This window comes from Triticum dicoccoides, chromosome 4A (genome assembly GCF_002162155.2).
Source record: "Triticum dicoccoides isolate Atlit2015 ecotype Zavitan chromosome 4A, WEW_v2.0, whole genome shotgun sequence".
In the NCBI taxonomy this organism is placed as follows: Eukaryota; Viridiplantae; Streptophyta; class Magnoliopsida; order Poales; family Poaceae; genus Triticum; species Triticum dicoccoides.
The window spans coordinates 593261594-593273854 of NC_041386.1; the positions used below are offsets into that span (position 1 = coordinate 593261594).

General features: G+C 48.5%; 1 protein-coding gene across 1 annotated transcript; it reads right to left on the minus strand.

Moving 5' to 3' along the window:
* Window positions 1-8645: 8645 nt before the first annotated feature.
* Window positions 8646-11841, minus strand: LOC119287092 (endo-1,4-beta-xylanase 1-like). The gene is made up of 3 exons (XM_037566597.1): window positions 11386-11841; window positions 11118-11295; window positions 8646-10518 (listed from the first exon to the last, which is right to left on the minus strand). The coding sequence occupies exons 1-3, from the start codon at window positions 11754-11756 to the stop codon at window positions 8848-8850; spliced, it is 2220 nt and encodes a 739-aa protein (XP_037422494.1). The 5' UTR covers window positions 11757-11841; the 3' UTR covers window positions 8646-8847.
* Window positions 11842-12261: the final 420 nt, after the last annotated feature.

A 12261-nucleotide genomic window follows, 5' to 3' on the forward strand; every position in this document is an offset into this window, starting at 1 on the left:
AAACTTATCAAGTGTCTTGATCTATCTCTATAGATCTTGATACTCAATATGTAAGCAGCTTCACCGAGGTCTTTCTTTGAAAAACTCCTTTCAAACACTCCTTTATGCTTTGCAGAATAATTCTACATTATTTCCGATCAACAATATGTCATTCACATATACTTATCAGAAATGTTGTAGTGCTCCCACTCACTTTCTTGTAAATACAGGCTTCACCGCAAGTCTGTATAAAACTATATGCTTTGATCAACTTATCAAAGCGTATATTCCAACTCCGAGATTCTTGCACCAGTCCATAGATGGATCGCTGGAGCTTGCATATTTAGTTAACACCTTTAGGATTGACAAAACCTTCTAGTTGCATCGTATACAACTCTTCTTTAGTAAATCCATTAAGGAATGCAGTTTTGTTTATCCATTTGCCAGATTTCATAAAATGCGGCAATTGCTAACATGATTCGGACAGACTTAAGCATAGATACGAGTGAGAAAATCTCATCGTAGTCAACACCTTGAACTTGTCGAAAACCTTTTGCGACAATTCTAGCTTTGTAGACAGTAACACTACTATCAGCGTCCGTCTCCCTCTTGAAGATCCATTTATTCTCAATTGCTTGCCGATCATCGGGCAAGTCAACCAAAGTCCATACTTTGTTCTCATACATGGATCCCATCTCAGATTTCATGGCTTCAAGCCACTTTGCGGAATCTGGGCTCACCATCGCTTCTTCATAGTTCGTAGGTTTATCATGATCTAGTAGCATGACTTCCAGAACAGAATTACCGTACCACTCTGGTGCGGATCTTACTCTGGTTGATCTACGAGGTTCAGTAGTATCTTGTTCTGAAGTTTCATGATCATTATCATTAACTTCCTCACTTATTGGTGTAAGTGTCGCAGAAACAGTTTTCTGTGATGTACTACTTTCCAATAAGGGAGCAGGTACAGTTACCTCGTCAAGTTCTACTTTCCTCCCACTCACTTCTTTCGAGAGAAACTCCTTCTCCAGAAAGTTTCCGAATTTAGCAACAAAAGTCTTGCCTTCGGATCTATGATAGAAGGTGTATCCTATAGTTTCCTTTGGATATCCTATGAAGACGCACTTCTCCGATTTGAGTTTGAGCTTATCAGGATGAAACTTTTTCATATAAGCATCGCAACCCCAAATTTAAGAAACGACAGCTTAGGTTTCTTGCCAAACCATAGTTCACACGGTGTCGTCTCAACGGATTTAGATGGTGCCCTATTTAACGTGAATGCAGCTGTCTCTAATGCATAACTCCAAAATGATAGTGGTAGATCGGTAAGAGACATCATAGATCGCACCATATCTAATAAAGTACGGTTATGACGTTCGGACACACCATTATGCTGTGGTGTTCCATGTGGCATGAGTTTGTGAAACTATTCCACATTGTTTTAATTGAAGACCAAACTCGTAACTCAAATATTTTACCTCTGCGATCATATCGTAGAAACTTTTATTTTCTTGTCACGATGATTTTCCACTTCACTCTGAAATTCTTTGAACTGTTCAAATGTTTCAGACTTATGTTTCATCAAGTAGATATCCCCATATCTGCTCAAATCATCTGTGAAGGTCAGAAAATAATGATACCTGCTGCAAGCCTTAATATTCACCGGACCACATACATCAGTATGTATGATCTCCAATAAATCTGTTGCTTACTTCATTGTTCCGGAGAACGGCGTTTTAGTCATCTTGCCCAAAAGGCATGGTTCGCAAGCATCAAGTGATTCATAATCAAGTGATTCCAAAATCCCATCAGCATGGAGTTTCTTCATGCGCTTTACACCAATATTACCTAAACGGCAGTGCTACAAATAAGTTGCACTATCATTATTAACTTTGCATCTTTTGGTTTCAAAATTATGATTATGTGTATCACCACGATCGAGATCCAACGAACTATTTTCATTGGGTGTGTAACCATATAAGGTTTTATTCATGTAAACAGAACAACAATTTATTCTCTTACTTAAATGAATAACCAAATTACAATAAACATGATCAAATCATATTCATGCCAACGCAAACACCAAATAACACTTATTCAGGTTCAACACTAATCCCAAAAGTATAGGGAGTGTGCGATGATGATCATATCAATCTTGGAACCACTTCCAACACACATCGTCACTTCACCCTTAACTAGTCTCTGTTTATTCTGCAACTCCCGTTTCGAGTTACTAATCTTAGCAACTGAACTAGTATCAAATACTAAGGGGTTGCTATAAACACTAGTAAAGTACACATCAATAACATGTATATCAAATATACTTATGTTCACTTTGCCATCCTTATTATCTGCCAATCACTTGGGGTAGTTCCGCTTCCAGTGACCAGTCCCTTTGCAGTAGAAACACTTAGTCTCAGCCTTAGGACCAGACTTGGGCTTCTTCACTTGTGCAGCAACTTGCTTGCTGTTCTTCTTGAAGTTCCCCTTCTTCCCTCTGCCCTTTTCTCGAAACTAGTGGTCTTGTCTACCATCAACACTTGATGTCTTTCTCGATTTCTACCTTCGTCAATTTCCGCATTACGAAGAGCTTGGGAATCGTTTCCGTTATCCCTTGCATATCATAGTTCATCAGGAAGTTCTACTAACTTGGTGATGGTGACTAGAGAATTATGTCAATCACTATCTTATCTGGAAGATTAACTCCCACTTGATTCAAGCGATTGTAGTACCCAGACAATCTGAGCACATGCTCACTAGTTGAGCCATTCTCCTCCATCTTTTAGCTATAGAACTTGTTGGAGACTTCATATCTCTCAACTCGGGTATTTGCTTGAAATATTAGCTTCAACTCCTGGAACATCTCATATGGTCCATGACGTTCAAAACGTCTTTGAAGTCCCGATTCTAAGCCGTTAAGCATGGTGCACTTAAACTATCAAGTAGTCATCATATTGAGCTAGCCAAACGTTCATAACGTCTGCATCTGCTCCTGCAATAGGTCCGTCACCTAGCGGTGCATCAAGGACATAATTCTTCTGTGCAGCAATAAGGATAAACCTCAGATCACGGATCCAATCCGCATCTTTGCTACTAACATCTTTCAACACAATTTTCTCTAGGAACATATCGGAATAAACATATGAAAGCAACAACGCGAGCTATTGATCTACAACATAGATATGCTAATACTACCAGGACTAAGTTCATGATAAATTAAAGTTCAATTAATCATATTACTTAAGAACTCCCACTTAGATAGACATCCCTCTAATCCTCTAAGTGATCACGTGATCCAAATCAACTAAACCATGTCCGATCATCACGTGAGATGGAGCAGTTTCATTGGTGAACATCACTATGTTGATCATATCTACTATATGATTCACGCTCGACCTTTCGGTCTCCGTGTTCCGAGGCCATATCTGTATATGCTTGGCTCGTCAAGTATAACCTGAGTATTCCGCGTGTGCAACTGTTTTGCACCCGTTGTATTTGAACGTAGAGCCTATCACACCCGATCATCACGTGGTGTCTCAGCACGAAGAACTTTCGCAACGGTGCATACTCAGGGAGAACACTTCTTGATAATTTAGTGAGAGATCATCTTATAATGCTACCGTCAATCAAAGCAAGATAAGATGCATAAAAAGATAAACATCACATGCAATCAATATAAGTGATATGATATGGCCATCATCATCTTGTGCTTGTGATCTCCATCTCCGAAGCACCGTCATGATCACCATCGTCACCGGCGCGACACCTTGATCTCCATCGTAGCATCGTTGTCGTCTCGCCAATCTTATGCTTCCACGACTATCACTACCGTTTAGTAATAAAGTAAAGCATTACATCGCGATTGCATTGCATACAATAAAGCGATAACCATATGGCTCCTGCCAGTTGCCGATAACTTGGTTACAAAACATGATAATCTCATACAATAAAATTCAGCATCATGCCTTGACCATATCACATCACAACATGCCCTGCAAAAACAAGTTAGACGTCCTCTACTTTGTTGTTGCATGTTTTACGTGGCTGCTACGGGCTTAAGTAAGAACCAATCTCACCTACGCATCAAAACCACAACGATAGTTTGTCAAATAGACTCCGTTTTAACCTTCGCAAGGACCGGGCGTAGCCACACTCGGTTCAACTAAAGTTGGAGAGACAGTCGCCCGCAAGCCATCTATGTGCAAAGCACGTCGAGGGAACCGGTCTCGCATAAGCGTACGCGTAAGGTTGGTCCGGGTCGTCTCGTCCAACAATACCGCCGAACCAAAGTATGACATGCTGGTAGGCAGTATGACTTGTATCGTCCACAACTCACTTGTGTTCTACTCGTGCATATAACATCAACATAAATAACCTGGCTCAGATGCCACTGTTGGGTTTCGTAGTAATTTCAAAAAAATTCCTACGCACACGCAAGATCATGTGATGCATAGCAACGAGGGGGAGAGTATTGTCTACGTACCCAACGCAGACCGACTGCGGAAGCGATGACACGACGTAGAGGAAGTAGTCGTACGTCTTCACGATCCAACCGATCAAGCACCGAAACTACGGCACCTCCGAGTTCGAGCACACGTTCAGCTCGATGACGATCCCCGGACTCCGATCCAGCAAAGTGTCGGGGAAGAGTTCCGTCAGCACGACGGCGTGGTGACGATCTTGATGAACTACAGCAGCAGGGCTTCGCCTAAACTCCGCTACAGTATTATCGAGGAATATGGTGGCAGGGGGCACCGCACACGGCTAAGGAACAGATCACGTGGATCAACTTGTGTCTAGAGGGTGCCCCCTGCCCCTGTATATAAAGGATGGAGGAGGAGGAGGCCGGCCAAGGCAAAGGTGCGGCCAGGATAGGGAGTCCTACTAGGACTCCAAGTCCTAGTAGGAGTCCACCAAGAGGGGAGGAAGGGAGAAGGAATAGGAGGAGAAGGAGAGGTGGCCGACCCCCTTTTCCCTAGTCCAATTCGGACCAAAGGGGAGGGGGGCGCAGCAGCCTTTTTCCTCTTCCCACTAAAGCCCATCAAGGCCCATTACTTCTCTCGTAACTACCCGGTACTCCGAAAAATACCCGAATCACTCGGAACCTTTCCAATGTCCGAATATAGTCGTCCAATATATCGATCTTTACGTCTCGACCATTTCGAGACTCCTCGTCATGTCCCCGATCTCATCCGGGACTCCGAACTCCTTTGGTACATCAAAACTCATAAACTCATAATATAACTGTCATCGAAACCTTAAGCGTGCGGACCCTACGGGTTCGAGAACAATGTAGACATGACCGAGACACGTCTCCGGTCAATAACCAATAGCGGAACCTGGATGCCCATATTGGCTCCTACATATTCTACGAAGATCTTTATCGGTCAGACCGCATAACAACATACGTTGTTCCCTTTGTCATCGGTATGTTACTTGCCCGAGATTTGATCGTCGGTATCCAATACCTAGTTCAATCTCGTTACCGGCAAGTCTCTTTACTCGTTTCGTAATACATCATCTCACAACTAACATATTAGTTGCAGTGCTTGCAAGGCTTATGTGATGTGCATTACCGAGAGGGCCCAGAGATACCTCTCCGACAATCGGAGTGACAAATCCTAATCTCGAAATACGCCAACCCAACATGTACCTTTGGAGACACCTGTAATGCTCCTTTATAATCACCCAGTTACGTTGTGACGTTTGGTAGCACCCAAAGTGTTCCTCCGGCAAACGGGAGTTGCATAATCTCATAGTCATAGGAACATGTATAAGTCATGAAGAAAGCAATAGCAACATACTAAACGATCGTGTGCTAAGCTAATGGAATGGGTCATGTCAATCAGATCATTCGACTAATGATGTGACCTCGTTAATCAAATAACAACTCATTGTTCATGGTTAGGAAACATAACCATCTTTGATTAACGAGCTAGTCAAGTAGAGGCATACTAGTGACACTTTATTTGTCTATGTATTCACACATGTATTATGTTTCCGGTTAATACAATTATAGCATGAATAATAAACATCTATCATGAAATAAGGAAATAAATAATAACTTTATTATTGCCTCTAGGGCATATTTCCTTCAAACGCCTCTCTGGCTCGGCCACGAGGTGGCCGGTCAGCCGCATCGTACACTGGTGATGTAGGTTTCAATGCTTCCTCCTCGAGTCGGGGTAGCGACCTACAATTTGGGTAACTATTGGAGGGGCGCTCGAGTTCGTATTCCTCGTCCGCAAGGACTTCGGTCCATCTGTGTGCTAGCAAATCTTGATCAGCTCGAAGTTGTTGTTGCTTTTTCTTTAAGCTATTTGATGTGGCTATAAGCCGGCGCTTGAAGCGCTCCTGCTCGACGGGATCCTCAGGCACGATAAATTCTTCGTCGCCGAGGCTCGCCTCGTCTTCGGAGAGAGACATGTAATTGTCCTCCTCCGATTCTCTATCTGCTGCCCGCTCTGGAGGGCTAGCTTGTTCACCCTCCCATTCTAAATCGTGCTGGAGGGGGTTGTTGTCGTCTTCGGCACTATCCGAAGTGTTATTGTCTCTTGTGCCGGTATCACTACTTTTGCTATGGAGGGACTTAGAGTGACTCCACTGACATCGGCGCTGGGGTTGCTTCTTGGAGGGGTCATCTCCCGATGTCTCGTCGCAATTGCCTTTTTGGGGGTGTCCACCATGTATATATCATATGATGAGGTGGCGGTCCAGCACCCTGTGGGCGGTGGTTCCTGTTCGTCTCCTGCATCGTCGTTCATACCGTCGATGTCTTTGGAGTCGAAGTCGAGCATGTCGGTTTAATCGTCGACAGTGCCTACTAAGTGGGTGGTGGGTGGGGAGCGAATTTCTTCGTCGTCCGCATCCCATTCTAGCCGGACATAGTTCGGCCAAGGTTCTCCTGACAAGGCGAGAGACCTTAATGAATTTAGCACGTCGCCGAAAGATGAGTGCTGAAAGATATCCGCGGAGGTGAACTCCATGATCAGCGCCCAATCGGATTCGATAGGCACGGACGCAGGCGGCTCGGAGTCCGTGGCCGGAGACGAATCCAGTGGTTCGGCAACACGGCTCTCATAAGGGGTGAAGTCAGTATCCGGCTCCATCGCCACTGAGAGTGCGGCCTCCATGGCGGGGTCCATCCCCCGTCCTCGGATGGCACGATTTGCTTCGGATTGAGGGCTGAAGTAGTTGCGGGTGTGATCTCCCAAACACTGTCTGATGGCAGAGTTACGTCATGCTCGTCGTGATTGTGCGGCGCACCTGACATGGGCCCGAATCCGTCGAAGATCAAGTCTCCGCGGATGTCGGCAGTGTAGTTTAAGTTTCCGAACCTGACCTGATGGCCAGGGGCGTAGCTCTCGATCTGCTCCAGATGGCTAAGCGAGTTGGCCTGCAATGCGAAGCCGCCGAATACGAAGATCTGTCCAGGGAGGAAAACTTCACACTGGACCGCATCGTTACCGATGATCGAAGGAGCCATCAAGCCTTATGGTGACGGCACGGTGGAACTCCCAATGAAAGCACCAATGTCGATGTCAAAATCGGCGGATCTCGGGTAGGGGGTCCCAAACTGTGCGTCTAAGGCGGATAGTAACAGGAGGCGGGGGACACGATGTTTACCCAGGTTCGGGCCCTCTCGATGGAGGTAATACCCTACTTCCTGCTTCATTGATCTTCATGATATGAGTATTACAAGAGTTGATCTACCACGAGATCGTAGAGGCTAAACCCTAAAGGCTAGCCTATGGTATGATTGTTGTTGTTCTATGAACTAAACCCTCCGGTTTATATAGACACCGGAGGGGGTTAGGGTTACATAGAGTCGGTTATAAGGAAGGAGATCTACATATCCGTATTGCCAAGCTTGCATTCCACGCCAAGGAGAGTCCTATCCGGACACGGGACGAAATCTTCAATCTTGTATCTTCATAGTCCAACAATCCGGTCAAAGGGTATAATCCGGCTGTCCGGAGACCTCCTAATTCAGGACTCCCTCACCAGTGTAGCGACACAAAATTTACCATAGAAAACGTTCGTTTTGCCATGTTTAAAAAGCTGACATCATATTTGTAGTGTGGTCCTTGGATATCGGTCCGGGCTTAGGTTTGCATATATTATGTGTCGACTACAGAAAGAAGACACAGGGTGCGTGACTTGAGTATGAAGCATTGCTTCATAGAGTATCTAGGACTTAATTCCCGATCAATATACCAATTTATTTGAAAGATCAATATATCAATTTAGGCCGCGTTTGGATTACCGTGTTTCCTTCCGATACACCTGTAAAAAATACACGCCCCCGTACGTCTGTATCTTTTCCGGCCGCAAATTAGTCTAGCCCTGTAAAATACACTTGTAAAATTCACACACCTGTATTAAGTTACACTCAATCCAAGCGCGGCCTTATGGATGGAACACGCGCATTGCTCACACGTTGATGTTGAGTACCGTGAGCGAGTCATCCTTGTCACCGGTACGCGTGACCACATTTTGCTGTACGTGCCGTGATGCCGCAGAACATGCTCTCCGATCTTGGGGCAACTATTCAAGGGCAAGGAGTTGATGTTGCCTTTCTTCTTTTGCTACTATGTTAATGATTAATAGGCAAACATATTTATTTGGCTCTAGCACTTTGTTTTCTTACAAGCACACCGTAGAAATGCAGTATAAATCACATATTTGCGTGTATATAGCACGTTCAAGTTGATGAACATAAGAATTTCCACAAACCCTTATTTCTCGGACATCGATCCGGGCTTAGATTTGCATATATGCTATAAAGCATTGCTTCAGAGAGTATCTAGGGCTTAATTCCCCGCCATATATATATATCGAGTTATCGATGGAACGCGCGTGCATTGCTCACACATTGATGTTGAGCACCATGGGCGAGTCATCCTTGTCGACGGTGAACTCCTGTGTGATCTTGCAGCCGGTGGGCGTGACCACGTCGACGTGGTACGCGCCGTGATGGCCGCGGAACTTGAACTCCCCGTTCTCGTCGGCGTGGCCGTGCGCGTGCGTGAGCCACTCCTTCTTCAGTTGCAACAGCCGGCGTCCGGCCTCGTTGATGTCCCCCTCGGCGTTGACGAGGTGCGCGGAGTCGCGGCTCATGAAGAGCTCCCAGAAGCCCCAGAGCATGACACCCTCCACCGCCGGGTGTGCGTACGCCTCCCGCAGCATCACCTCCAGGTCGTCGGCGCGCACGTACTCATTCGCCGCCGACACGTCCAGCTCTGTGAACCAGAGTGGGAGGCCGAGCACGGCGAGCCGGTCCAGCACATTGCGGATCACCGGCCCCACCGGGTTGCTCACGTGGCCCTGCAACCCGACGCCGCTCACCGGCGCGCCCTGCTCCTGCAGCCCTATGATCTGCTCGATGTAGGCCTCGGGCGTGGCGCGGATGTCGCACATGCCCTCCACGTTGTAGTCGTTGACGAAGAGCAGCGCGTCGGGGTCGAGCTCGCTGGCCGTCTTGAACATGGTGGCGCGGATGTCCTTGCCGAGCTTGTCCTGGTAGAAGGAGCCGTGCAGCATCTCGTTGTTGACATCGTAGTGCCGGAACTTGCCCTTGTATCGGGTGAGCAGGCTGTCGATCCTGCTCTTGACGGCAGCGGACAGGTCGTCGGTGGAGAGAGTCTTCACCCACTGCTGCACCATGTTGTCCACCTCCCAGAAGATGCAGTGGCCGCGCACGCACATGCCGTTGTCGGAGCAGAGCTTGAGGAGGTCGTCGGCGTCGGCGTAGTTGACCTGCCCCCTCTGCGGCTCCGTCCAGTACCACTTGAGCTCGTTCCCGAACACGGCCCAGTTGAAGTTCTTGGTGAAGAAATCCACGAAGTCCTCGTTGTCCATGTTGGTGCGCATGATGCACGCGCCCAGCGGGAAGCTGTTGGACACCTGGCGCACGCGCACATCCACACATTCTGCGGCCTGCACCACGGCGCCGTCAGCCCCCGTCAGCTTCACGACCACATCACGCTTGCGCACCTTGTCGGTGATCTTCCTGAGGTGCTTCACCCGGGCCTTCCGGTCGACAGGGAACACTTGGAAGCCGGCGACCATGAGGTCCAGGCCGGCATCGGGCCCCTGGACGTACACCATGGCGCGTGATGCCGGCTTGGCCTCCACGCGGAACGAGCCGCCGATCTCGTACCACCGCTCGTCACGCGCCAGGACCTGCCCGCCGTTGAGCCATTGGCTGTCGACGGCGACGGCGATGTTGATGTTCTGCGCGCCGGTCATCTGGCCGGCGACGCGGACCCAGGCCGAGACCTGGTACGTGGCGTGGAGGGTAAGCTTGTCAGTGATGATCTGCGCGGGGCCCATCCACGTCTGCGTTCGGCCGGTGACGTGGATGTGCTTTCCGTTGAGCGGCTCGTCGTCCAGCGCCAGGGACTCCTGCGCCATTGGAGGGAGCACGCGCGGCGAGCCATCACGAACGGCGAGCGCGCACGGCCCGAGCGGGAACCAGCAGTTGAGGCCGTCGTCGAGGTTGCTGTTCTGGATAATGTTGGCACCGTACTCAAGATTCTGTACAAGAAAAGAAGCAGGATTAAAACCATTCATGACTGTCTACTATAACAAGTTTGATATGGCTTCAGCGTAGAAGCGATGATGACCATGGCGTGCCTTCAGCTCGCTGCAGTGTTTGTAATCATCGTTAGGTGCTCTATAGACCTGGATAAAAAATTTGTTGGTGCTCAGAGGATGAACAAATAGGAAGTTTTCCTTAGAAAAAGAACTTTGACCACCGTTTGCATGGCGTGATGATTCTTGGTGTGCATGGTTGACCAGTTGACCCATGTTGTCAACGCTTTAAGATCCGGGCAAATATATCTCCTGAATTCCTGATCTTGTCGTTGCTTTAAGGTGCGCGCTCACTTTCTGAAGCACTGTTTTCAATTTTGTGTTGTACGTACCTCGCATGCAGTCTTGACGCATGGTATTAAGAAGGTACTACTACGATTCAGGCAACATACTTGTGGAACAGTAACGTGAGAGTTTAGCTGATGCTTCGATTGTAGTACTAAAACTTGTTGTGTTATTACAACGTGAAAGCTTATCTGATGAATCGGATACTGAACTTTGGTGCTGATGACGAACTTCAGAGTTACCAGAATGGCGTTCACCTGAAAGTCCGGCGGCGAGCACGGCGGTGCCTTCTGGGCGTGCTTGACCACCAGGCAGTCGAGCAGCAGGTCGACGCCGGCCCTCGGGCCTTCGATGTAGATGGTTGCCTTGGCCACGGTGCTGTTGAGCAGGAACTTCCCCTGCAGCTGCGCCCAGTCCTTGTCCGACGCCTGCAACCTGCACCACGCGGAAGAGCAAAAACGGCATGAAAAACTCCGGTTTCATCACAGTGATGAGTTATCCGGCGCGGACAAGGCTCGAACGTACTTGCCGACGGCGATGTACTGCTGCCTGCCGTCCGTCGTCTGCACGGCGAGCGTGGCGCGGACCTCGCACGGCGAGACGTTGGCCCCGGAGAGGCGCACGGTAGCCGCCACCTCGTACGCCGTCTTGCGCTGCAGCCGCGCCGTCACGTCCTGCATGACGCCGTTCCACGTGTCGGTCCTCCCCGTGGCGGCCACGAAGTACTTGCCGGTGGCCGGGAGCACCTTGCCGTCGTCGAGCGAGTCGTGCAGCTCGATCTTGCACCCGCTGCCGGACCAGCCGTCCAGCCCGCCGTCGAACTCCGGGTTCAGGATGATGTTGTCGTCCTCCCCGCCGTCGCCGGCACGCCCCCCCGCGTTGCCACCCATCGCCATTGCTATGCTCGACGTGACGCGCGCGCACCGATCGAGTAGTGTGCGTGAGGGCGGCTGTGAGCTATACTGGCTGGCGATCGCTTGATCTGGCTGGTTAATCTGAGGCTAATGCCGATGAACGGTGGCCTATATATACCGATCACCGATCGCAGGTTCGGAGCTTGCAAAGGCAGACAGAGAGTGGCCAACGAACCATTCCGAACAAGTAATCTGCCTGGGATTGCAATGCAAGCTACACAAGGCGCCGTTATTCAAAGAGATTTAGAGAAAGGAACTGAACATGGCGGCGATACGCCAACCGTAACGATCACTTGATCTGCCACTGGCTCTTCTCAAGGGTTAATCCACTTACCGCATGCCTTGGAGCGGATGGTTGCTTCAGCTTAGGAGTTGAATTATCGGAGACATTATAATCTGATTCTGAATGATCGTAATCAATTCTTGCACTGCAATATAAGGCTCTCTACTCTCTCTCTCTCTCTCTCTCTCTCTCTCTCTCTCTCTC

Coding starts and splice junctions, on each gene's coding strand:
- LOC119287092 (XM_037566597.1), bottom strand. CDS start 11,756: ATGGCGATGGGTGGCAACGCGGGGGGGCGTGCCGGCGACGGCGGGGAG. Junction 11,296..11,385: donor CAGTACATCGCCGTCGGCAA/GTACGTTCGAGC, acceptor CGCGTGGTGCAG/GTTGCAGGCGTCGGACAAGG. Junction 10,519..11,117: donor GCTCGCCGCCGGACTTTCAG/GTGAACGCCATT, acceptor TTTCTTGTACAG/AATCTTGAGTACGGTGCCAA.